Source organism: Sparus aurata, chromosome 24 (genome assembly GCF_900880675.1).
Source record: "Sparus aurata chromosome 24, fSpaAur1.1, whole genome shotgun sequence".
Taxonomy (NCBI): domain Eukaryota; kingdom Metazoa; phylum Chordata; class Actinopteri; order Spariformes; family Sparidae; genus Sparus; species Sparus aurata.
Genome location: NC_044210.1, coordinates 11,312,249 through 11,338,986, shown reverse-complemented (window position 1 = coordinate 11,338,986; position 26,738 = coordinate 11,312,249). Strand labels below are relative to the sequence as shown.

At 41.3% G+C, this 26,738-nt stretch overlaps 1 protein-coding gene across 4 annotated transcripts in view; it reads right to left on the bottom strand.

The window, feature by feature from the left end:
- runx1 (RUNX family transcription factor 1) overlaps positions 1 to 26,738 on the bottom strand; it is a 48,680-nt gene that overhangs the window by 15,358 nt on the left and 6,584 nt on the right. For 2 of the 4 annotated variants that reach the window (XM_030410358.1, XM_030410360.1), the window contains exons 2-5: positions 11,878 to 11,996; positions 3,951 to 4,102; positions 3,744 to 3,854; positions 64 to 220 (exon numbers count right to left, since the gene is read on the bottom strand). In XM_030410358.1, coding sequence (XP_030266218.1) covers positions 64 to 220; positions 3,744 to 3,854; positions 3,951 to 4,102; positions 11,878 to 11,965 — 508 coding nt within the window. In that variant the 5' untranslated portion in view covers positions 11,966 to 11,996. Of the gene's footprint in view, positions 1 to 63; positions 221 to 3,743; positions 3,855 to 3,950; positions 4,103 to 6,606; positions 7,179 to 11,877; positions 11,997 to 26,738 lie in introns of those variants that run through there. The other 2 variants (XM_030410359.1, XM_030410361.1) reach the window with 1 other exon arrangement.

Here is a 26,738-nt window from a genome sequence, read left to right as displayed (position 1 = left end):
CAATTTCAAACCCCCGATCTGCATTGTCATTGTTTCTGTATCCGTGTGTTTCTATCTGCGTACCTCTTCCACTGCGGCCCACAAAGCGCAGGTCGTTGAATCTGGCCACTTGGTTCTTGATGGCGGCCGTGGCGTTGCGAAGCTCGGCCGAGTAGTTCTCATCGTTTCCAGCCATCACCGTGACGAGGGTGCCGTCGGGGATGTCGCCCAGTGCAACCACCTAGTGACATGACGAAAGAGAGGAGAGGTTGTTTGGGTTTGTTTGTTTTTGTCTTTTAACGTTTGGTTTGCTTTTGCAATCTATTGTAAACACAAGTCAGTAATCTTGGCTGTGGTTCACATTAGCTGTGGTCAAAGCTGGGAAAACATGTCCACATATTTGCGTAGGTCTTGTGACCCGAGACCACCACATCCACCACAGATATCAGAGTAAAATAGACGATCTTTGGTGCAAACTTACAAACAGGGTTACATAGCTTACAGTACATCAAGCTCAGCTGTCTTAAGCCCCTCAACTAGCATACAACAAGCCTACAGCCAACTCAACAAGCTTATAACAAGTTCAACATGCTTACAACATGCTGAAGTAGCTTACAACTAGCAAACAACCAGCTAAAGTAGCTTATAACTAGTTCAAATGGCTAACAAGTAGTTTATAACTTGTTCAATGCGCTTACAACTAGCTTACAATTACCTTAATTAGTTTACAACTAACTTATAACAGGCTCAACAAGCTTACAAGAAGCTTATAACTAGTTTATAAGCAGCTCAACAAGCTTACAGCTAGCTTAGCAGGTTTAAAACTAGCCTACAACAAGGTAATCAAGCTTACAACTAGCTTACACCTAGCTTTAGAAGCTTACAACCGGCAAACAACTAGCTTTTAGCCAGCTCAACTGACTTACAACTATCTCTCAACTAGCTCAATAAGCTTATAACTAGTTTAAATGGCGTACAACTACTTTACAACTAACTTATAGCCAGCTCAACAAGCTTACAACTAATTTACAAGTAGTTCAACATGCCAACAACAAGCTTACAATTAGTTTAAAAATTAAATTTTCAAGAGCTCTGATGCTAACTTATCAGGACAGTACAATACTACAGGATTATTAACATGATTTGCAATGTTCAGCTTTGTTAGTTTCAATACGAAGGGATACACAAATACTAATGACACAAACTTTTTTTCTTAATGTCATACTTCATTAGGTGGCACTTCCTGTTTGCACCGTAGCTATGGACAACAACAATACCCTGGATTACTGTAGAAACTGAAAAAAGCATTCAGACGTGACAATCGTGTTGCAAGATCTGAAGTTATAAGCAGCGTCTTTTTTCTATGCTTCCTGAGTGGATTTCTTGTGTTTAAGTGGCTGTTTGTGGATATCAGAGCTACATTTACACATTCAAAACCTGCACGCTGCACAACACAACGACACAGTCAAACCACCAAAGGGTCCATTTTGTTGCCCTTTATAGGTCAGACAGAAAGAGCAGCAGCTTTGGACTATTTGAGCACCCGAAGAAGATGCAAATAATGAAACAAAAGGCAGATAATTTGGGGCGATAAAAAAAAAAAAACGAAACTCTCCCAAAAAAACACACGTGTAGAATGGAAATGCGTGACATGTGGTGCATGTGGCACTAGAGAGCACATTCTCCTCCTCCACACCTACGCAAATACAGAGCCGGGGAAGCTGATTTCCATATTAACGCTAATCACGCCAAGCCATCAGTGTGCAAATGACCACAGGAGATAGCTACTATGGACAGTTTCTCTTTCAGCTCTCAGCTCTAAAGAGCGAGTAACCACAGTCAGTGATAGCTGGAACACTTTTGGGCGAACTTCCCACTTAAACCGTCCTCGTGAGTCATCTAAAAATCCAAAACAAAACCATTGTTTTCAGGGGAATGTTATTGGTCCAACTCTATCTGTGTACCACCTAAGTGGCCTTGAGAATGAGTTGAGATATCAATACGCTGATGCTCCAATAATCAGCCAATGACAGTATTGATCCGAGCCTGCGGTGGAATGCGACTGGATGAAATGCTTCTGTACTAGCAAGGCAGCAGTGAAAATTCGGGGCCTGCAAATGCTCATACCACACACACAAACACGCACACACGCACACACACACAGGGGCAGACAGGAGAGAGACTGGCAGCAATGGAGCATGAAACCAGTCAGGCAGAATAAACAAGTCAGAGGAAACAATTATGAAGCTCTCAGGCCAAATGTGTGTGTGTGTTTGGGTGTGTGGGTGTGTGGGTGATTGTGTGTGTGCCTGTGTATACCTACACATTGTGCCTGTGTGTGTCCCTACAGCACAGTGTGTGGTGTCATGGACGAAACCATATTTGCACCTGTGTATATTTCAACGCATTCATGAAAAGTGTGTGTGTGTGTGTATACTATGCTATATGTGTGTGTGAGCATTATAACAGTCATCCATTATCAGTAAAAGGCAGTGACATCCGCTCATGACACTCCATAATGATGCATAATGCACCAAACTCACACTCACACACACAAACATGTGCCAACGCTAATGCATAAAACTCAATAAATCAATCAGTTGTGTGTTCTGCGGCTAAAAGCTGCTTTTTCCACAAATGCATTTTGTCTCAAAGTGCAGGAAAGCCGTTCGAACCGCACACACACACACACATCGATGCACGAGGGAATACACCGCGGCGCAGAATATTAACCCGTCATACTGAACATGTAAAAATACGGAAGATGGATGGATCAAATTATTCAGTTTTCTTTCTGGTAGATATATCATAAAACACTCTGAATGGGTAAAATAATTTACATAAAAAGGAAATTGAAAGAAAAATTATCGCATTAGCACACAAGAGGTCGGACCCTTAGCCTTCTGATCAGTCTTCTCATCGCTGTCCAGTGAAAACCATGTGTTTGCTGATTTTTGGCCGACTTGTTGAGCAAAAGAAATAAAGGAAAGAACAATTTCAAGTCCCAGTGAATCGTCTGAAAAATACTCACTACTGAGCCTAAAAGTGGGCAGTTTGCTCCAGTGTTCATGGGACAGCTGCATTTTATAGTTAAGAGTAAAATATTATGTATATATATCATAGACAAGTGAAAAACACGAATAAATGAATTTCATTTAACTGTCAATTAGCTCCAAACACTTCCATTAACTCTCATTAGCGCTGAAATAATATCTCAATGAGTCAACTAATTGGTTGCCAGTATGACTATTTAATTCTCAATGAATTTCTTATGTCATTTATAAGTAAAAATACAAAACATTAACCATTCGCAGCCTCTGAAAGGTGACGATTGGCCGAGTTTCTTTATCTTTAATTGAACAATTTTTGACATTTTATCTACAAGAAATTCACGTTTAGACAATTTTTGCAAGACCTTTTAAACACTTAAATAAAAGTAGTAATAATAATAATCTTTTATTTAGTTTCTCTGTTGTTGTTGTTGTTGTCGTTTTGATTCTCTCTCTTCGGCCCTGTTGTTACTGTTCTCATTTGTCTTGGCTTGTTTAAGTCTACTTCTCCCTCTTGTCCTGTGCTGTTTCATATGTGTATGTTTCTCTCTTGTATTGCACTATAAAAAAGTGATACTTCACTATAGAAATACTTTGTTAGAAGTCAAAGTTCTGCAAGTTCAGCTAGATTGTTGCGTATGAACGGTTAACGTGTAAAGAAATGTAGGTGGGATCCAAATGTAGTAGAGTGGAAGTGTACAGTAACATACGCACCTTAAAAGCGATGGGCAGAGTCTTGTTACACCTCCAGTGTGTGGGCAGCACAGAGCACAGGAAGTTGGGACTGTCGGTCTTCACCAGCTCACCTGGATGATCTGAGATCACCTGAAAAAAAACAAAACATTTACCCTCTGGAATCAACAATGAGTTGTGTTGTGTTTTAGATTGAGAGACGGTCATAATTCATTATATATTTCGTACCTCCACCATGCCGCGGTCGGCCATGCGCAGTTTGCCCACCAGTGCTGCCCCGCCTCCGGCCTCCTGGGCGCCCAGGGGCAGGGCCTCGGCCATCTTCCCCCCTGAGGCGAGGGTGGTGGAGGGGGGAGTGTAACGCCGGCCAGAGGCTGGGTCTGAGGACGGAGAGATGAGGTCAGATGAGTTCATGTGATACGGAAAATAAATATCTCAAGATTGGAGATATAAAGTCAACAAATAGACAGATCAGAGGAGGGGAACAACACAGCAAATACTCGATTAATTGATTAAAATGTTGATAATGAAGTCCTTATTTAAGTAATTTTTTGGGAAAGATGCTTCTTTTTTCTGGTTCCAGATGTGAATATTGTTCGTTTATTTTAGTCTCCTACAATAATAAATTTACTTTCTTTCAGTTTTGGATTGTTTTCTCTTGTCTGACATTTTACAGCTGATATTCCTGAGATTCTAGATCTGATATATTTGAACAGACAGCTTAAATCGCTAAAAAATTGAATAAATATTGGCTGAACTGATCTGAATCGTTTAAAGGAGACAGTTGGATGACTAGAATGATAAGAAAGAATCAGACATAAATACGATTGCACTGACAAAACTCAGAGCTCAAAGCTCAGCGCTCGATGACACACACTGTGGTCACACTGCCTCGAATACCAGAGTGTGTAGTCATGAAACTAAACACAGCGGCAACACTCCTGCACTCATCCCCTTCCTTTAAACAAATGCTTTAAATTGAAGGGCTTCCAGCTCGATTCATGCAAACATAACAAAGAGCAGTGCATCTGGTGAGAAATGTGAATGAAGCCGAGGGAATCTGATAAACGAGCAGCTGTGCGTGTGTGTGTGTGTGTGTCTGCAGAGTCAGTGGCTCCTGTCGGTTTGTCAGTCAGCCAACCCACAATTGAAGCCACATGCTGGCGGTTTGGAGTTTAGTTTACAGTTTGAAACCCTCCCACTGCTACTATACTGTACAACTGAGCGCTCGACACATGCAGGAGACACACGGCCTTGTTAAAACCTTGAGACCTGGAGTCGAATATGAGTGGGTTTGCAGTGCGAGATACTAAAAAAATCTGACTCCTGTAAAGTCACATATTTCTGCACCAAAGCCCAGCAGAGAAACGAGCAATTAAAGCAACTGTGGAGGAAGGAAAAGAAGTGTGAAAGTCTGTTAGCTTTCTGATGAAATGTGACACACAAACAAACTTCCCTTGAGTGCTCACTTAATTCAAGAAGCTGTTACACATTTGTTAAAGAAGCCTGAATGTTTTATCTTTTAGTATGACTGACAGAGCGGTTATAAAATAAGTCATTTTTAAAATGAGAGTTCTGTATGGGTTGTAGAGCGAGTTTCCGGCCCCGGCTCAGCTCACCAAAAAAGACTGAACCATCAGAATTTGTCCTGCCACAGCAGCCGCAATACGAGCCGAGGAGAACGAGCCTTTCTCGGCAATGCTGGTAGTTGATGTTGGAGTATGACTTTTATCAGGGGGTGGCATGTTTTAATGAAAAAGTTGAAAAAAACAGGGACGGCAGGTAATCTAAGAAAGGGCAGGTTATTACCTTTTCCTTGTTCCTGCATAGAATGTGTCAAGGTACATCTGGGTAAAGGTGTATTATATGTCTCGTGATTGTTTTTAGAATTTCTACACTAAAATGAGCAAAATAAACCAAATATTAATTTGAATGAATGAACTTTAAGTTGTTGGTTAACTTGTTGATTTGTGACAAACATTCTCATGAGAGAAATCTCCATAAATCTAAGGAAAAAGAAGCAAAAAAGCATCTAAAAGCAAGAAAAATGCCTTTTGTGGATACTAGATGTATTTAAAGGTACATTTTATTCCAATTTTATATAGTTTACAACAAGTTTTGTTTCTTTTTTTGCTTTAAAAAGTCAGATATCTGTCCTAAAACTCTCCTGTGACCATAAATTGAATATCTCCAGGCCTAACATACATTGTAAGGCATCCTAGCCTCATAATCACAAAATAATATAATAATAATAAGTAATTATTTTAAATTGTAAGTATCATCAGAGGGTCAACATGTGTAAATATTGTTGCACACTACAGTTTGTTGTGACCTTTTAGAGTGAAAATGATATTAAACGTGTAGGATCTTGTATTTTTGTGTTTATAGTCTCTGTTTAAGCGCCACGTGTGTAGTTCAGGTACTTGATCCTAACTAGATTTAATAACGGACCTGTCAAAGCACAACTGTAAATGTGAGAGTGTGTGCTACATGTACATTATGACAGGAAGAGAGGGGTAGAGCCCTAAAATGCCCACTTTTTAACCTCATAACAGGCTGTTTGCTATTTAAATCTACTTGAAACCAGTGGAAGAGGTCCCTGAAGGCAACACCAGCGTAAACACACACACATAGACAGCCGGAAAAGCAGATTTTCAGAGTTTCTTATTTCTTCTTCTGTCTTTTCTGATTTTATAAGCATGTGTTGACTGCAATAAACAAGAAATTAACAGATTTATGAATGATTTAGTATCATTCTTTCCTTCTTTACACATATTGCATCATTACAGACTGGTGCTAGTGACTGCAACGACCGCTTGATATGATACAAAGCATCAGAGACAGCTTATAAATGAAAGTTTCTTGAAGAATAAACGACTTTTACCGTATTTCGCGTCCCACAGGAACACCATTTGTGCGCCACAGTGCGCCCACAGATACTCAACTTCCCCGATCTTCACTATAAACCTCCCGATCTCGCGATGAAATCAATAAACAGATGCTTTTCTCTCTCTCGCTATATTCGTCGATATGTCTTCTGACGTTGTTGACTTCTTGTGAAGTGTCCGTGAAGGTTTCGCCCGGGTTGCGTCGCTTTCAAACCCGTCCGGACGCGCCGGATTTCAGCCTCGGTGCGTCAAAAAAAAAAAGAAAAAAAAGAAAGCCCGAAACAAATTTTAAAAAGCGAGGTCCGAAGCAGATTTCCAACACTTGAGTGTGTTTTCCTGGTGTTCTTGTGAATATAAAAGTCACTCTGAAACTGGATTTATGGCCAAAAAGTCTTCAAAGCTCCTTCTGAGTCCTCGCAGCTGAGTTTACGTTTGGCAGCGAAATTGGAAAACCGGAAGAAAAGTACGAAGTATTTAATATTTTAAATCTAATTTCATCCTGATTTAAACACCCTGCAGTGGACACACCGCTCTCTCTCTACTCCCCCGCTATGTCTCTCTCCCTTCCCCTCCATATGAATGGACATCCCGCTGACAGCGCCAGGCTTTTACCGGCAGACCGCTGGATTTGCATCTCGTCTGAGCAACGGAGCTGCTCAGCCAATGGGGAGCCTCGCCGCAGCCTGTCACTGGAAGCGTCTCGGCCAATCAGAGCTATGTCCGTCCGAGAGGAGGCGGGGTTTAGCGGAGGAGGATGAGAGGGGGAGAGAGCAGCGCCGCACTTCCCCTTCTGCTGAATAAGCGCCAGAAACTGACTGAATGTGGTCAAATACGACATCGTGATACAACGCAGGACCGTGTGTTAAATCTGCGGAATAAAATCTGAACACGGAAATAAAAGAGCGAGACGAACGTGCGACAGCTCCTTCAAAATAAAATAATAAAGTCAAAATGAATTAAGCAGCAAAACTTGGAGGAAAAAAGCGTTCCACATCTGAAAAACTACAAAAAAAAAGGAAAGAAAAAGAAGATGCTGCCACTGTGATGATCAAGGCAGTGCATCTGAAGCAGGCTGTCAGTACCGGATGTAGACGATAGGGGGCAGTAAATGATCTAAGTCATGGCACCGGCCCCTCATGTCGCCTCCTGAGAGCCAGTCTGAAGGATCAGCAGCACCAAATCTGTTATAAACCATCAAAGCGCTCAAGCCAGATTCCATTTAAAAAATGGCTGTTTTAATCCAAGTCGTCTGTGACCAACAGGAGCAGTTAAAACGTGACTTTAAACACTTCCTGGATTATTTGGAGCCATTTTCCAATTTAAATATCACACACCATTTGTAGTTTAGGTCATTTGAATCCAGTTTTCTTCCCACACAAACCACAAATCCTGATTTAAATTCACAGAGACAAATCTACATTTGGTTTCTCTCTCTTCTACACCACTTTTTATCACGTGCCGCATCTTACTAAGTTATTTAGACTCAGTTTTTATTTTATATTCATGAACATGTTTCAGGCAGTTTTATCATTATTTGTAGACGCTATATAGATTTTTTTATGGGTTTAAATCTGTAATATGATAAAATTAGAATTGTGACTCAAGAATTTAATTTATGTTTTATTCTAGTTTGTGGCACATTTGCTGTCATCTGCCTTGTGTTGTCGTTGCAGTAATAACGCGTCTTTTCTTAGTTGAGACACAATAATATCTGGTTTAATAATAGTTAAGAAAAATACAACAAAGTGGTGGATGAATCTGTAAAAAGCCTCACAGATATAGATATGATATTGTATTTCTTATAGAGATAATAAGGTACCGTGACATTGATTCAATTGATGATTTAGTAGATCAAATAAAAAATATATCAATATATATATCAATTAATTAACTTAACTGTAATAGTCTGAATAATTCTCATTTATGCAAAGATGAAAATTGTTTATTTTGCCATGATAAAATTATATGGATAAATAATAAGCGACAATAAAACAGTGATAAGAATTATAATCTTGCCGTATATGATCTTGAGGCCATATAGTGACAGTGGAGGATGACTTCAAGAAAATTAAATCTATATTTGAAATCCAAGAAGAGATTAAATTGTCAGATATGTAAAGGGTGTTTGGAATTATTTATCCGCACTGTGATGCAAATACTTAATGCAAATACACCAATTTACACTTAACCTGCTGTTTTAATTAATCCGAGATCTGAATATACAATTTAAACTTCTTTTTATAGCCAGGTGGTGGTCATACTGTATAGAGTATTTATCATATGGATACAGTGATGACTTTTAATTTCTGTTGTTAAAAGAAATACGGTGTCTGCATCGTGGCTTGTAATTAATCTAATTGACAATAAAAAAAAATAAAAAATACATGGAAGCAAAGAGAGGTCAAATTAATTAATATTTTAATAAGCAAAGATATCTTGAAATTAAATTAGTGTAACATTTCACCTCAAAAACTTTTTTTCTGTACTTATTCATATATATAATTCAAGTGTATCGAGTTTTTAAGCATGACTGACAGATTATAACCTTTGGACAGCGCGATGGCACACAGAATTAATTTAACTTTTATGTATGAAGAAGGAACATTTTTATGAATTTTGGACTCTTGTAATTGAAAAGAAGGAGATTAGATAAAAACATAAATTCAGGTAGATGGTAAAATACTTTATACTGAGTGGCACCGAAGTATTCAGTGGAGGTTAAAATTCCCTTTTAGGTATTCAGATCATTATTGCCTCTATATAACATCTGTATACTGTAACTTATCACAATAGCTTAAATCTGTAGATAAGAATATTTGAGATTTTCCATAAAAAGACTTGATTTTTGTGCCCTGGCTCAACACATTAAAGGTAGTTTTACAGTTTAAGGGTCAAGTCCGTGGCATCTCGTGCACCTGCCTGTTTCGGTAAGGCTCTTTTTTTGAGTCAGTCATTTGATTCGAGTTAAATCAACACGCTGTCGGATGAGTTTTAGGGAAACGCCAGTCTGCCTCCGCATCCATAGCTCTGTAGCCAAAGGGGGGATGATAAAAAATGTAAATGCCTCCACTCTCGCCTCGGCCTGAGATGACCGTGACGTGATTTGCCCTCGGAAATATCTATTTTTCACTTCCTCATCGAGGGCCTATTGGTTCTTTTTTTTTCTACTGAAGGATGAATTCAGAAGCCTCAAAATTGCAAGACCAAAAAAAAAATCACTGTTTGTTAAACTGCATGAAAATCTGGACAAAAGACTAACAATGAAACATTTGATGAAGTTAGTACAATTTTCATGTTAAAACCTGCAGCTGAAACTCTTCTGTCAACCTGCAATTTCATCAACGTTAGCGTCATCAAATCTGACACTGGACATTTATTCCTCATAGAACCACACTTATAAATAATTCACACCCTGAAGGATGCTTTGAAACAATATATCTGTGAACATTTTAGGCCTTATGCCAAGTGTACAGACACATTCTATAGAAACAAGTATAGATGCTCACAGCAATTCATATAGTCATGTGTCATCATACGTGTTTATCCTGATGGTGATCTGTGGCGCTGTTTTGGAAAGTGATGCCTTAAGGTACCTCCGCAAAACGTCTGAAATGCTATTATTTAGGATTTGATCTTGTCTTATCTTGCCTGTGCAGTCTCTTTAAGTCCTTTGTGATCTGAGATTGATGTCAGAATATTTGTGCTAGTGGGATGAAATCAAATTGAGACACTGTGTGGACGTCTAAAGAGACAAATAAAGCGGAGGAGGGAGAGAGAAAGAAAGAAAAATCGTGACGGAGGGAGAGGAGTTGGATTACGCTCAGCCAGCGTTTCCAACTGACTGGCTCGTCACGTGAGCTTGTCGGTGTCCTCTGATCCATAATCAATGCCCAGTCACAATCGCCGATCAAAGGTATTGACACCGGCATCGCTTGGTATGATCAGCCGCAGGAGAAATGCTTTGTCTTCTGATCAATCAGACATAAACGAAGGACTCGTCAATTGAATACAGATACAAGAAACAATGAGTTTTTCTTGCTCTTGTAACTGCAGATCGTTCTATCATCGACTATATGTGCTCCATCAAGGCCTAAACAGATTATTAAATACTGGAGGAATATCAGGGTAATACTTAACATGCTTATAATTGAAGACAATACAACAAAAGATATTAACTTGAAAATAACCGATTAATAGGAAAAGAATGACCTGCAGGAATTCAAGATGAGAAGCTAATAATCATCAATGTAAAAGTACAACCACGGCCTCAGTTTACAGTCCTACTGGACACTGAAGTTGGTTTTCTACCGTCTCAACCATCCAGTTCGGCATCTATATTCTCTCAGTGTATCTGATCTTTAAAGACTCTCTGCTTGACTCAGATTCAAGTCAGACGATAAGTGTGGAGATGAGACATCCTCACTAAAAGCCCTTTATGAACCCTGGAACTGATGTAAAATGCCCCAAAAGTCTGAAAAAATCCACTGGAACACCCCAAGAACATGTCAAGCATTATTAGATACCACTTCAAGTACTTCAAGATCAAGATCAAGATTAACCCTATCGAGAACAGGTCAACGTGTCAGTGGTGATTCTGAAAACCCCTGGATTACATTCACTGTCTCCCCATATCAAATGCAAACGTTCTACAATTTCTCCACAAGGCAAAAACAGTTTGGTTAGGTTTCTGGCCCGGAGGTTAGGGTTAGACATTAGACTTTGGAGACTAAAACAACTTTGATTACAGATCTGTCTCCTCCTGCTACATAAAGGTCGAACTCTTCCTGCATTGGCTTATTATCCCCAGGTCAACAGATACCAAATACCATACATTTAGATAAAAATTCCGACCAAAAGCGTTGGTATTTGACGACCTGGGAACAAGAATCATCTATTTTTTTCAGAATTCCCTTCCCTCCCTTTACATTCTGAGATGAAAAAATATCCCTTAATTCCTAGGAATACTCGGGAATGATGGATAAAACCTTTTATTATCTCAGATCACCCTAACGACCTCAAAAACCTCTCTATCAATGACTATAATAACACTTTAAATTCCAAAAAGAAGTCTTTGAACCTGTCCCGGGATGCTGGAACCTCTAAAGAGAATTAGAGATCCACGTTTGACATCCAAGAAACTTCATTTCATTTGAAAGCACACGACAACACAGACACATGCCAAAAACATTGATTAATGTCGATTTCATGGCATGACAAGACCAAGGTGATGACGAAGACTGTGAGGTGCCAAGAAGAATCAGCTTTACCGAAGAGTCCGCTGCCTGTTCGGCCTTTCCTCATCAGGTACATGGCCCAGGACAGGGGCCCAGAGCTGGAGAATGCCCCAGGGTTCATGCTTCGATCCTGGGTGTAGAAGCAGCAACAGCTGGGGCCAAAATGTCCGGCACCCAGAAGGAAGAGAAAAGAGGGTATCAAAGGAAACCAGAAGAAGAAGAAGAAGGGGGAAAAAGCAAAAGGGGGATTGGATCAAACACAAATAATTAAAGAAGTTAAATGAGAAAGAGAGGTAAAAAGAACAGGGTAAGTTTTTCTGTCACGTTTCTTTTAGTCCAAAGTCCCAAATTTTGAGTCAACAAGAACATTTAAGAGACAGGAAGTTGTTCGGCGAAGAAGATCTCCAGCCTGTCCTCACCTCCACAAACGGCTTTTATACCCCTCGTTCATCTCCTTACCCCCTCCCTCCGTCTCACCCTACATATTAGTAAAAACAAGGAAGAAGTGAGGGAGTAACAAGCGAGGGAGAGAGGAGAAGGAGGAGAGGAGCCAGTCAAGCTTAATTCATTCCCTCCTTCTCTAAAGCGTAGCCACGGGGGACACGACTCCACTTTGCCCTCAGGCTCTTTAAAGCTGCTAATTTCATTTAGCTACTCAAATGATTTTCTCCGTTTTTTTTTCTCTCCCCCCCTTCTTCCTCCTTCCTCCTTCTCACCCTCCTCCTCCTCCTCCTCCTCCTCGCTATTCGAAAGTTCTGGTTGAAAAATCGAGGTCACTTGATAGAAGTCTGTTTGTCTCGAGAGGTTTTTGCTAAATTTGTCAAACAACGCAATCCTCAGGTTAGCCACCCTCCTCCTGTTGCTTTGCCTTTGGCTATCTAGTTAGCTATCAAAGCTAAAAACCAACAAAATCTTTGCATACACGACCTGTCTTAAGCTGTCTTGGTTGGTTTTGTTGTGTTTATTAAACATCTTTATGTTCATACCCTACAATTTCTGAATGTATTTTGGCTAGCAAACACATCTTGTTGAGGTGTAGCATTAAAAGTGGCTAATTCCTCTGCGCACTGACAGCTTTATTAGCTCTTGACAGGCTAACAGACACTTCCAAATGAAACCAACAAGTGATAATAATCTTACCTTTCTTAACCTACTGTCGAGAAAGAATGGGGACAGAAGAAAGGAGGAAAGGAAAAACGAAGGGGACTAGAAAAATAAGTGAAGAGTAAATTTGAATAGAGGCTAATGAAGACTGCAATTGTGGTCCATGTTCTGTTTTTCCTCATTACTCACTTCCTACTTTATTGCGTCGATAATTAGGCTTATTTCCTATATAAAGGTCTTAATGCCAGGCTGTGATGATAGTCACAAGGAGGAAAAGGCAGAAAAATGCTATTTAGTATACTTTACTAACTGTAAAACATCAGAAAATAGTGTGAAATGCATTTCAGGTTTTCTATTTTGTCCAAACTGATGCTTCACAATGCTTGTTTTGTTACATATTCGACCAATATTGCAAATTAAAAATGTGTATGTTCTGTATGCACAATAATAAATCAACTAAAGCCAACAAATAACTGTACTGAAGTAAAAAGGACATCATCTGCCAAGTGTAAAGTGAAAAGAAAGTGACCAAGTAAACTCCAAGTATTGTACACACATTTTTGAGTAAATGTACTCAGTTACATTCCACCTCTGGCCGACATCAACTCAACATTTTGAATGTAGTTTAATTGTATTCTCCTCACAGAACCGTCGCTGTCTGTTGGCTAAAGCTGAATAGAGATGCACGACCAAACCTCAAGGTGACCACTGTGACACACACACACTGGTGGACAGTGAGCTCCCCACAGCGACTCTCCCAGAGGCCCTTCGGCTGGTGACATCACCACAAAACTCCCTGTGTGTGTGTGTTACAGAAAAGGAGAGGGAGTGTGACTGTGTGCAAAGGCTCCCTGTAACCCTCAACCTCAGACCAACAGTGTGTGTGTGTCGCTGGGTTATGGTGAGCCACAGTGGTCGTCTGAGGTGTGTGTGTCGTTCGCAGCGAGCCAAAACCAGACCCAGGCTCAGCAGATCGTGTGTGTGTGTGTGTGTGTGTGTCGTCTGATGGTAAACCAAAGAAACAGAACCGCTTCGGTTGGCACACGGATGGTTTGTTACGGCAGGAGCAAATATGTGCCAATTTATCAGTTTGGCATCTTTAATAACTTTTCTGCCGTCACAGAAGGAGATGAGGTGTTAAAGGTGCTGATGAGAGACCAGAGAGATAAAAACAAACAAACAGAGGACGTCTCCTTTTTCCCCAGACTCCCTCTATCCCTCCATCGATCCCTCGCTCAGGGTGGCAGGGAGTGTGTTTGTGAGGGTGTGTGCGTCTCTGGGTGGTATTGATCCTCGCCATGCCACTGTCATTGGCCTCGGGGTGGCCTCAGCTCAGGGGACGACAGGGACAGACAGCCGCTGGCACACAGAGAGACACGCAGAGGTGTCATCTAGTTTAGAGTTTATTTCTTTTTCCACTAAGATTATAGTGTCCTGTAAGTATTTTCAGAATACTTGAGACATGAAATATAACATATATTCTTTAATGAAATCTTTGCTGGTACAAATCAAAATCATTCAGTAAAGTAAACTTCATACTTTTGTGTACCTCCAAACTCTTTATATTGAGAAAGAAGGAATTTAAGAAATAGAACAAATGTTTTTAAATGTGTTTAAAAGCCTGATTCACATGTTTTTGTGAGGTAATTGTACATGTATATAGAAAATGGGGCCACATAAGGTAATTACAGTCTAAATTCCAAATAAAAACATGAAAATTGATAAAAAATGAATGATTACAAGTGCAGTCAAATACACATTTCTTCTGAACACATTGGAATTGTTACTTGTTGCAACACCAGTATTATCAGTGAAAGTATCAGCATATTAAATCAGCTTCAATTCCTATAAAAGCAATGAACAGCTCCACTGATCACATGAAGACACATGTCCATATATTGTGTTTTTAACCAGTCACTATGTCAGTAATATGAGACGTTGACACATTTAGATTCTGTGTTTCTGTTTCTGTGGTGAGTAATTTCCAGATCCAAGCTTTCATTAAACATTTATTGATTCATCACATTTACCCTCTAATTTCAGTGTGATCTGTAACTTTCTACTCATTTCTGACTGTATGATTAAACAACAGCACTTTAAATGCTTTGTCTCATGTATTTAACTTAATATCAAATCGTCCACAAGCTCATACAGGCGACCAAGAGAGACGAGGAAGGTCTCATTTATACCTCATGTTACAATCCACTCACATATGGCCTCTAAAAAAGTGATTAATACATGTAATCTGCTGCAAATTGTTACATAGAGTCCCTTTAATTAAATATTCTTAAATATTGCACCTTAAAGTTCTTATGCTTTTTAAACATTAAGTAAAATTGGTCAAATGAAAACTGAAAGAACATCCAAGCAATTATTTAAAAAACTGCAAATTGAAAATAAAATGTAATTACTGATGGGAGCAGAGAACATGATGATCTACACACACACACACACACACACACACACACACACACACACACACAGTTAAAACGATAGAAATGGACCTGGAGTCAGCTCAGACACTTCAGAGGCTCAGTAGATTTGTATCGAAGCACTCTCATCAATTGATCAGTGACGGAGGAGTTAGCAATTGTCTCTAGTTAACAGAGCAGCCAAATCTATCGCTCCCTTACACACACACACACACACACGGGCGCAGTATATGCACATACACCTCCTCTATAATTCATGGGGTGTATTGTGCGGATGCAGTTAACTGCCGCTTAAAAGTAATTAATTGATTTTCTGACATATCAGTTAGCAGCAGCACCAAATGACACACACACACACACACACACACACGGGACAAAATGCAGACTTGCACTCACACACGCGTCGGCAACACACTGATGATCATTCATAGACTCCGGCACACACACTGAACCAAACTGTAATCAAACTGCTGTGATTACAGAGATAATCTCCTCCACATGTGCTTTTACACACAACACAGGTTTGTCTAAAGTAAAAAGCGTGACATTATTGTGAGCATTGTAAACAAAACGGCTCATTTACAAAGCAAAAAAGACGCAGAAATGTCCTTAATTCTACTATTAAAACTATATTGACTTACGAATTTCTTACAAATGATTTTATATATTTTGGCATTATGTTAGCCTCGTTGAAACGCCACATTGGCTCTGAGACATTACAGTGATTATTACAACAAGATGAATGAGGCTGCGTTTAACATGCTGCTACTTGGTGGTCGGAGTCTGCAAGATTTCTTTATGGCACAGAAAGGGCCGTTGCTTTACGGCGTTACCCGTTAAACGGTGCTGTTGTAAAGCTCTCAGGGTTTCTGCCACCAGCAGATGGAGGAAGAAGTGAAAGGTTGATGGTCACCAAAGGTTAGGAAGGGTCACCGTGGATAATTACATGAAGGTGATATTCAGTGCTTAAAGTAAAACACCAAACACGCCCCTGAACTCTCAGCTTGTACGTTCATACACACATTCCTAACTACACTGTACATTTTAAGCTTTCAAGTGTCAGCCTAAATTTCCTTAATCAGGTGACGTTCCAGTCTGCAAGCCCTACCTCAACAGATCCTCAATCACTGAAAAATGGAAACCCAGGACATTATTGGTTGCTGGAAGCATCCAGTCAGAGCTTAATTTATTCCCTGGCTTCACTGATAGTTTAGTTCCAAGTTCTTGAAAGGATTCTCAGTCCACCAGGAAGGTTCTGACTCTGAAAAAGCCCTAAAATACAGTAAAAAGACCAAAACTGATAATATGTATTCATCCGCGCCTGAAACTAGTTCCCAACATATTCCCAATTTCTTCGTGTCTGTGTAACTTTTGATTAAAATATACATTTTGAAAATGAGGCAACTGGGACAAGACAAGCAGAGTTCATCATCTGTAACACACACACGCACAATATATTTATCAGAAATATATCATATTGCAAAGCATGTTGATCTGTTATTATAGAAAACAGTCCGATGCCGCGTACAAAAACTTCCTATAATCACTTTTCTCTGCATAAATCCCCCCTAAATGGCTAGAAAAGTACTTTTAATGTGTGTATTTGTCCTTTGTGTGTGTGTGTGTTGAATTATTCAGCCGGCCTCTGCGATGAGAGAAGACGGGCTTATTCTTGCTAAACTAAAAATTGATTTTCTGACACAAGAAATGAAGGACAGAGAGACGGAGAGAGAGACAGAGGGAGAGTGAGAGAGAAAGAGAAGGAGAGCGTACCTATTCAATCATGCACACAGTCAAAGTTGGTTAAATGTTCATTCTTTCAACATGGAAATGGAAATAAAATGGAGGAGGACAGAGAAAAGTGAGACAGCGTCTCTGAGGGAGAGAGACAGGATGAGACGGAGAGACAGCATGACAGATAGAGAGAGAGAGGAGAGACGAGGATAGAAGTGCCTCAGGCTGTGTTTAGTGCAGTTTGAATGGCTGAGCAGGTGCATTAGAGCAGAAACCTTCAACCCACATATACACACACTAAAAGCAGATAAACACACGTACACACTGCAGACTGGACAGTCAACATAGACGTCACAAGTGATCAGAGAGGTTTACTGCAGGGAAGTCCTGTCTGTCCACTCCGTGTCAGTGAAGTCTGTCCGAACGTTGAATGAACTCTGTTAAACTACTGACAGACGCCTTCTCTTCCTCCATGTTAGCCTTCTGTTCACTTTAACGTGCTGCTAACAGTCATGTGAAGAAGTCACAAGGTTGTAGCCGTCTGTGATGTCAAACCAGTCGATCTATCCAGTGCAGGAAAGCACCATTTTGTATTGAGCCGACCATCTGTTCCATTTGTATCTGAATGGAGCATGTAAATAGTTACATCTTCTACCATCTCATGTTGCTAGCATGCAAACACGCAATGGAGAGTGCCTGCATATTTGCCCATCAATTCAACTATCTGGCCTGACAGAGAGAACATACTCGCACGAGACGCCATTGCAAAGGTCTCCATAGATGGCGAGCAAGCTAGGAGTAAAAAATAAAAAAGTTTTGGTGCACGGGGGAACAGGTTCAGAGAGAGTTGAGCAGAAGGGAGTGGACTGTGTGTAGAATAAGGCATAAAGTGTCTATGAATATTTTAAGTTATATAAAGTATGGGAACAAAGAGGCAAGTAACCGCAAGCTTGAGAGTATGAAGCGATGCTGAGTCCCGTGTTGTGCATGTGCCGCCATCATGGCTGGCAAGGAAATCTCAAGGGATAGGGGAGAGTGGGGTAAGATGAGCCACTTTTTACTTATGTTGTCCTGGAGGCAAGGAAAAATGTCACAGAAATAGAATGAAAACATATACCTTTATTTCAGGATGTTTCCTTTCAATTGAAATGAACAGAATGCATCTCTGACAAAGCTTCCCAAAATAATGACTTCTCAAAAAAAATTGCTCCTCTGGCTCAACTTGCCCCAGGTTAGGGGTAAGTTGAACCAGGTCAGGGGGTAAGTTGAGACATCTGGGGGTAAACTGACCATCTGAATTTAAAAATGTAAACCATAGCATATTGTGCTACCAAACATTTTTAACAGTTTTGAACTTATGAGAACAAACCACCAGTTGGTTTCAAAACAAACCACCAGTTGGTTTCAAACCATTTAATCAAAACAACTATTCAATATTCCAACTGTCAAGGTTGCAGGGGAATATGAACTGTTGCTCCCTCCTTGCAGTTCCTCCAGCCTTTTGAGGTTGAGGTAGCTTCTTCAGCACATCACTCCGTGGGAAAGATGCCTCATCCTTTTCTTTGAATGCAAAGGTGGGCTTTTTACTGCCAGTGATCCCTCGGATTCTTCTGAGAAATCTGGCACTCACTTCGTTGCCCGTAAGGCTGTCAACCAAACCAATGTAATGGTGGCTCCTGCATTTGGATGCAAATTTTACGATGACAAAGTCACCAACTACCAGATCTGAGACATCTGGTTCACTTCTTTCATCGCTGGAGCTCTCATGCTCAGAAGTGTCATCAAATGGGATGGCAACATCACTCTCCTCAGAGCTGCTTTCCATTGCAATTTTTGTCTGAGTTTGTGTCCTCTTCAGCCTTCTTTCAGTTTTGCCTTTCTGTTTATTTTTCCTCTCTTCATGGGCACGTTCGATTGCCAGCTTTTCCGGTGTATCAGTCAGGATTCTTGTCTTCACACGCTTTCGGTTTGTTTGTTTCCTGGGCTGCTGACTTTTGGGTAAGGGTACAATCTCAGTAGGAGACACATGGTTGCGGTGTAAATCTGTGTCACTTGGTGAAACACATGCATGTGCAGGGCCTGGTGAAGGTAGCTCAGAAGAGAGGGAGGTTGAAACCATGGGTGCATCACCTGCAGCTGCAGGCTGCTGCTCCAGGTTGGGCCTGTCTGACACCATGGATGGCTCAAACTCTGCATCGGAGAAGACATCTCTGTTGTAAGGGAAAATCCCAGTGGATCTGAATCCAGAGGAGATATTTCGTGGTGTCATTGCTGACATGAAAGCATCATTCACACAGCCAGGGATTTGGTATATGTTGGCTGTTTTGCCTGGGTTGGATCTCATCCAACCATCAAGAGCTCTGTTGTAATAGGTCTTAAATGGACCATACACACTCTTATCCAGAGGCTGCAAGCGATGGGATGTGTGGGGTGGAATTGTGAGCATAACAATACCATTTGTTTTTGCTATGTCCAAAGCCTTCAGTGAAATGTGGGCTTCGTGGTTATCCAAGTTGAACCATTGGCTCAATTTACCCCATAGCCTTTGGCTCAATTTACCCCATAGCCACCATTTTGGAAAAAACGGGCTAGCTTAGAAATTCAGGCTAATCTTTAGTGAAGTGATTCAGATGATTTTATATGTTAGCAAATCACCAACATGTATAATATATAATTTTAGACCTGGATGATTTTGCTTTGACATAACAGTCATTATACCTCATATGCAAAAAATTTACTTTGACAAGCAAAAAACAGTTTTTTGTGTAAAAAAATACTTACCACTTCTCCCATGTGCTTCTCTGCATCACAGCAAGATGGAAATGATGGGTGCTTCCTGAATTTATGGTCACATGACAAAACATGTGCACGATTACCTAGATACAAGGGGTGGGTCAACTTACCCACTGGCTCATCTTACCTCACTCTCCCCTAATGACTGTGTTACAGATCAGCCACAGTTTATCCATCCATTCATGCACCTGTCTTAATCTTATTATTTGTGTCCGTGTTGAGGTGGCAGCAGACTAAGCAAAGTTGCTAAGAGTTAAGTCTAATGTAGGCTTGAAAGTGGAATCATGACCTTCTGCACAGACCGCCATCATACAGTGTTTCACTAGGTTGATTGCTGTGGGACGAACCTGTGTCGCACTTCCAAACTTAAACAGTGAAAAGCGTGCTGTGTGTAGTTAAGTGGAGAGAATTGATGCAGAGAAATAGATGGATGGACAGAGTAGCAGCATCGGTGTGGATGGAGGGTTGAATCCAGTCCCCGAGGGCAGGAAGAGAAGGATGAGAGGAGGATCGAGGAGGATGTCCCTGAGGAAACGAGGGATTGAGTGGAGGAGGACAACAGAGAACCAGGACTGATGATGGAAATCTTTTACCATCAGTCTTTCAAAGTGTTATTGTTATTAAATCACAGATTCACATATAAGATATGTCACGAAGAATACAGACTATGGTAAGTCATCGAGGACTGATCTGGGCACTGCTCAGGAGGTGATACTGAGTCCAAACTCAGGGTTTTTTCAGGGGAGGGAGTGCAACAGTTCATAGGTTGCGACACAGGAAACACCTTGATGACTAAAAACTGTAGATGGTCGTTTTCATTTTCAACTACTAACCTTGGTTTAACTGCGTGTCTACAGGTTTATCATGGTTCTTTCTACAGTCATCAGTATTAACAGGCTCATACTGAACATACTGCACACCTCCAATCTACCACTCACTATGGACAGCCACAAAAATCAATGAGTGTTTCCACGGCCTAGATCATTTCTGACAGGTACGGAAGGAGACTTCCAATCAACTAATTAGCCATTCACACCCCTCAGGCTTTGGTTACTTTATGCTTTTTGCACTGTGTGTGTGTGTGTGTGTGCAAATGTTTGCATGCTAAGTAACCAAGAAGACTCTGGAAATCACAAACGGATCATCAAAGTGGAAGAAACCAGCAGAATCAGCCAATCAGGCCGCCTCAAACCCAACCACACGAGGACGCACAGAGTCCCAAACGAGCCAATGAATAAATCAGAAGGCTAAGTCGCTGGGCGGAATTTACAATACAGAATAGCAGGGCGCTAATGGGTACGGGCCACGCATACACACCAGTAACGACAACACTTTGCATTCGCTTGTTAACCACAATGTGGGGACAAATGGGGATGGAAGGGGTGAGGAGGAGTGAGAAATGGGTGAGGCGACTCTTTGCATGACTTCTTCGTTAACCACAGGACTGAAGGGACCTCGCCTCGCCTCGCACAGGACACCTGTCCCACCAGACTTTACAGGCACGCGGCCGCCATCTCGCCCATTAAGGCTGAGGGGAACCAGTGCGGTCTGGAGGCAAAACGGGCCGGGAACAGTGAAAAAGCTCCTGGTGATCGGAGGGTTCATCGATCGTCAGATGGCTGTTCGCTGTCGGCGGTTTCTCGAAACTTCGGAGGAGGTTAGAGTCAGCGGGGAAGTGTTGCGAAACAAAGAGGGCGACCGAAAATAGACATTCTTTAAACCAGCAGTGCCAACACACAGTATTCATCGTCGTCTTTAAAATGTATCGCTGCAAATGAAACTGTTTCACGATAAGAAACACACACGATTATTGCTGGAAAAGTGCAAGAAATCTACCAAATGTCAAGGTTTATCTCCGTAACCGTAACCCCATCAACCCTAAACACAACCACGGACTTCCTGCCCTCTAATGTGGCGGTGCTGTGCAGGGCTGCTGGATCTGGATTGGGTGCACAGTGTGGTAAGGTTCAGCTTTACCATCAGTATGGGTCTGTGGCCTGGCTGGTGGTTCCTGTCACACACACACACACACATTAACACTAACCTTTTCACAATATGCCAAGAGCAGAAATAATGCCAAAGACAAACAATAATTAGGTCCATGGTTGTAACAGCTGATCCAACACACTCATAACAAATGCATACACACTCATGCATGACGAGTTGTGTACGTGGACACTCAGATGTCACATATATTGATTTTCGAAGACTGATATTGATATTTTTGGATAACAGCTGCCAAAATGTTATATTTTGAGGGGATCCAAGTGAAATCAGCATTATTTTTTGTCAACCTTAGTTGAACAATAGATAATTCAAACGGTATTTGTATTTATAACCAGTTTGATGGTAAGGATGGCAAGCTGCCATTCCTAGACAACGGTGTTCATGTGAAAACCACAGTGTTCAGGTCTGCACGCTCCCTATTTGAACTCTAACCACCATTCAAAGATCAGTGGAGTAAAGTGGATGACACAGAGAGGGAGGTTAGAGGGAGTGGATGATGAGAAACTACCCCGACCACTACCAGGATCAAGACAGATGTTCCCAGCTCAACACAGACCAGAAGCACCACTGTGGAACTCCTTAAGGAGGCTGGACAAAGGATTCTGGAGACGTGAGTGAATGAAGACCAGAAATATCAGCTGTCTGTGAGCTCCAAAATCACTCCCAGCATCCACTGGGGGGAGGTACAAAGGTCACTGACCAGGAGGAATATAGTCGTGAATGTATTATAGACCAGGATACGAGGAGCCCAAGCACCCAGGAAGAGCTACAGGCTCTGAAGCCAACCTTCGTAGTGTCCAAACTGTGTAATTCCAATGTCACATGATGCACTGGGGCCCAGAAATACCTTTTTCCCATAAGCTTACATTGTAAAAGAAGCAGCTGTAAAACTGCAAACAAGGCTGACTATGACTCTTTCTATAAAGAATCTCTGAATGAATGTAAAGGCTTTCTGCTGAAGAAGACCTTGTGATGAAGGTTGAAAGTCCAGGAAAAGCTACTAAGTTTGAGTTAAGCTCTGTGTGATCAGTTTGTTCAAATTACACACATAAATATATACTTCTTCCACAAGTAACTACTAGTCAAAGTAGTCTTTTATCTGATATCTTGATATGAATCATTCAAATCTGAACATTTACCCTGAAAAAACAAAAGCTCTCCAAACACTTCTGAGGCCAACTCCAGCTCTTTAATGAAATCCATACCCTTCTCCAGAGGAACATATCGGTATGTGTGAAACAGTGGAATCAGCGCAGACGCTGTCCAGATCACGTCGATATTAAAAAACACTGAAGCGATTAAGCAGGCGCTCGGAAGGAAGTAAGGGAGAGAGAGGGAGCAGCAGAGAGGGAGGAGATGGAGGAGGAGGAGGAGGAGGAGAGATGAAAAAGAGGAGAGGAAATGAAGGGATCTTTATAGGAGCTCCGTCTTCCTGCTGCAGCTGATGGAGGAGGACAGGAGGAGGAGGACGCTGTAAAAAATGAGGCGCTCTAAAATGGGATGGAGGAAATGTCTGTTTTCTGATTCACCACAGTTCCTTTTTAAATGTACAGGCCGGAGAGCGATTATTTTGTCGCTCTTGGCTGGGAATACATTAAACGTGTTCCATAAAACAAGCTGGATGATGTGTAAATCCGTGATAAAACCAAAAGCCGAGTGTTGACATTTTTTGCAGCGGGAGGTGCCGAGATCAAACAGCAGGGCCCAGCTGTGTGATGTGTGGCCAGATCGCCACATGGGAGCCACTGTGTGTGCGTAGGTGTGTATTCAGTGTGTGTGTGTGTGTGTGTGAGGAAGAAAAAGACAGACAGATTCAAGATGAATCCATAGAAGGAACTCTGTGCTTATTCCCAGGCTTCAAAATAAGAGCCAAGAGATCACAGCTGGACAAATGACCCAAAACACACACACACACACACTAACTTCAGTTAAATAAAAGGAAACATTGCAAAGTGACCAAAAGAGAGATTGAAAAGGAGGTTTTATTGAGTCCTTATGGAGCGTTTTATCAGTGTGTGTCATCGTGACACACACTATACACACTATATGGATGCTGTGTGTGCGTGTGCGTGTGTGTGTGGCTACAAAGTGCTGAATCATAATGATTGCAGCAGACAGCTCCTTGGTGAGACTGAGGTATAAAAACCTGTCTGAGTGTAATAGCTGGACAGCAGGAGGTGACACACACCTACGCACATGTACACACACACACACACACACACACATTTTCATACAGCAGCACAAAGGAAAACTAGAGTTGTACATTCTCAAATCTATTTTCCGACTGTATGTATTCCCGTAGCTAAGAGCAGGAATGGGAAATTCTAGTACAAAGTAGGAAAAGATAATTATGTCTCCAATAACACACAAATCCATCAATAGCTGTTGGTTACTTGATGAGATGTTCTTGCTCCCCAGAGGATGATTCTTGGTGATTTAAGTGACCATTCTGACATTTTCCAGACGGTTTGTTTCACAGAACTATGTGGAAAAGTTGCTGTTGGAAGCTGTGGTTCAGCCACAGGCGCATTGGAAGCCCGGCATGATGGCTTGATGACTTTTCCTCAAGCACCAAATTTCAACTTGTATCCAAAAATGAACATGTAATGTGCTTTCCTGGAGTGACACCCCATCACTCCTAATCTAATGTTCTTGCTCCCCAGGGGATGGACCCCTCTCTATTTTGGGATTCCCCTTACCTTTACACAATTGACACCCAGAGGATTAAATATGAGAGAAAATAAGTTGTATTCTAATGGGCACATTGCGATTAATTGTACTGATCATGCTCATGCCCCCCAGAGGATGAACCCTTTCTACTTATGAAGCCCTATCAGCTTCACTTAAGTGAAACCCAGAGGATCAAATATGAAACAAGGTTTCTTCTGACCTAATGGGCAGCTTGCCATAAATGTTGCTCATCACGTTCATGCTCCCCGGAGGATGGGCTCTTTATATTTTGAGAGTCCCATTAGCTTCACTCAAGGGACACTCAGAGGATCAAATATGAGATTATATAACTTCTAACCTAATGGGCAGATTGCCATGAATTGTACTGAGCACGTTCAGGCTCCCCAGAGGATGGACACTTCATATCCTGACGACCTGCAACCTCAGATAAAAAATACATTTGAAGCCCCTTTGTTTTAGTCAGGCTCTACAGGTTTGTGTCTAACTATATCTACAAGTGTAACATCGTTAGCGTGATGAGTGAAGCTTTGTTTTTCACTGGATAAATTGTTGAGACTCTCTTTAGTTGGTAAAATAATACTGAAACCACAGCGGAATGGTCTGGTTTACTTCTGCAATAGGGTCAGAAAAACTAGTTTGTGTCCAAGTGCGGTGATGAAGTGGGAGGGCGGTCGTGGTTCAGGAACTAAAGAGTTGTGTTTATTTTTCCCAGAGACGAACCACTTGGATGAATGTGAGAGTTCCCCTGGTTGAATCATCAATTCTTTCCCTGAATTGACATAATAAATCAAGATATTCACACATCATGTAGCACAAAGAAATGCCTATAAAGCGATACAACAAATACACAATGGGTTAAGATATACAGAAATATGCTTTCTAATCCTGCACACAGTCAGACCGGCTCATGACAGGAGGATGAAGAGAGATGTGTGAACACAGCGACCGGTTGGGAAATAGTCGTCCTCCACAGTAAACTGGAGGCAGGAGAAGGAGGGGTTTCTGGTAAAACAACACTACTAATTTCTCATAAGTCCTTCCTTCCCCTCTTTCATCTATCCCTTTTTCCATTTCATTCTCACTGACTTCCCAACATCAGCAGCATGCTGGAAAACACATTTCTATCTTCTGCAGAGTAAAAAGGGGGGAATCAGATCAAATGCCTTTGTGCAGCAGTCAGCCTTTTTTCAATATTTAAAATGTATTTAGGATGGATTGCTTACTTCATTTTCACTTACTGTAGGGTTTATAGAAATAATCATTTGTAGTGATTTAAATCTTATTTTGGCCTGTTAGCTCCAGACACTTTTTGTTCATATTGGACAGTTATGAGCTTCTAGATTTGCGTCCAATAACATTGTTTAATCCTTCATGTAGAGAAGTTGAGGGGAAGGCTGTGGGGGGTTTGTCGGTGGTAGGCGAGCATGTGGTGGAGACCAAACTGAAGACTCAATCATCACAGTGGATGGAAGTCGGGGAGGTTGAACCACCATCTGGTTTTAAAAGTGGTTTAGCCTACTTCACTGACAGTCATCACCGCAGCCGAGCACGTCAGAGCAGCCAGCAGACTGGAGTCACGCTGTCCTGCCTGCCCTCCTCTGCTTCCATCTCAGTGAGTTTTGTGGTTTGTGGTCATTTCTAAACTCGGTTTGTAAAGTTTGCAGCCTGCCGAGCTGTTGCTCCCACATGAATCTATTTAAACCAATGATCGAACAAGCGTCGCAACTGTTCTGCATCTCTGCCAGCATGACGAGTTTTGATGCCGAATATTCACAGGCAGGTATTCTGCATTCTTTGAGATGTTTCTACCTCACGTCCCTGGTGTGCAAAGGCCTTCACTTCCTTCCTGCATTTGACAGTAAAATTCCACGTTACATCCACGTTTACCAGCTTGCAGTCTTCACTTTTAACATAACTCTTTGCATCTCTGCCCTTTGTTGATACAGTTAGAAGCCTATCACAGTGAGACAGGTTGTCACCTTTTTTTAAAAGTTGAAATTTCTCAACACAAGATGTGGAGTCGCACCACTAACCAGGCTCCACTAACGCTTTCTCGACAACTCTCGTTGTGATCGGGGCATTATGGGCACAGTAATTAAGCCGAGTCACAAGCAGTCAAGAATTGAACCGTGG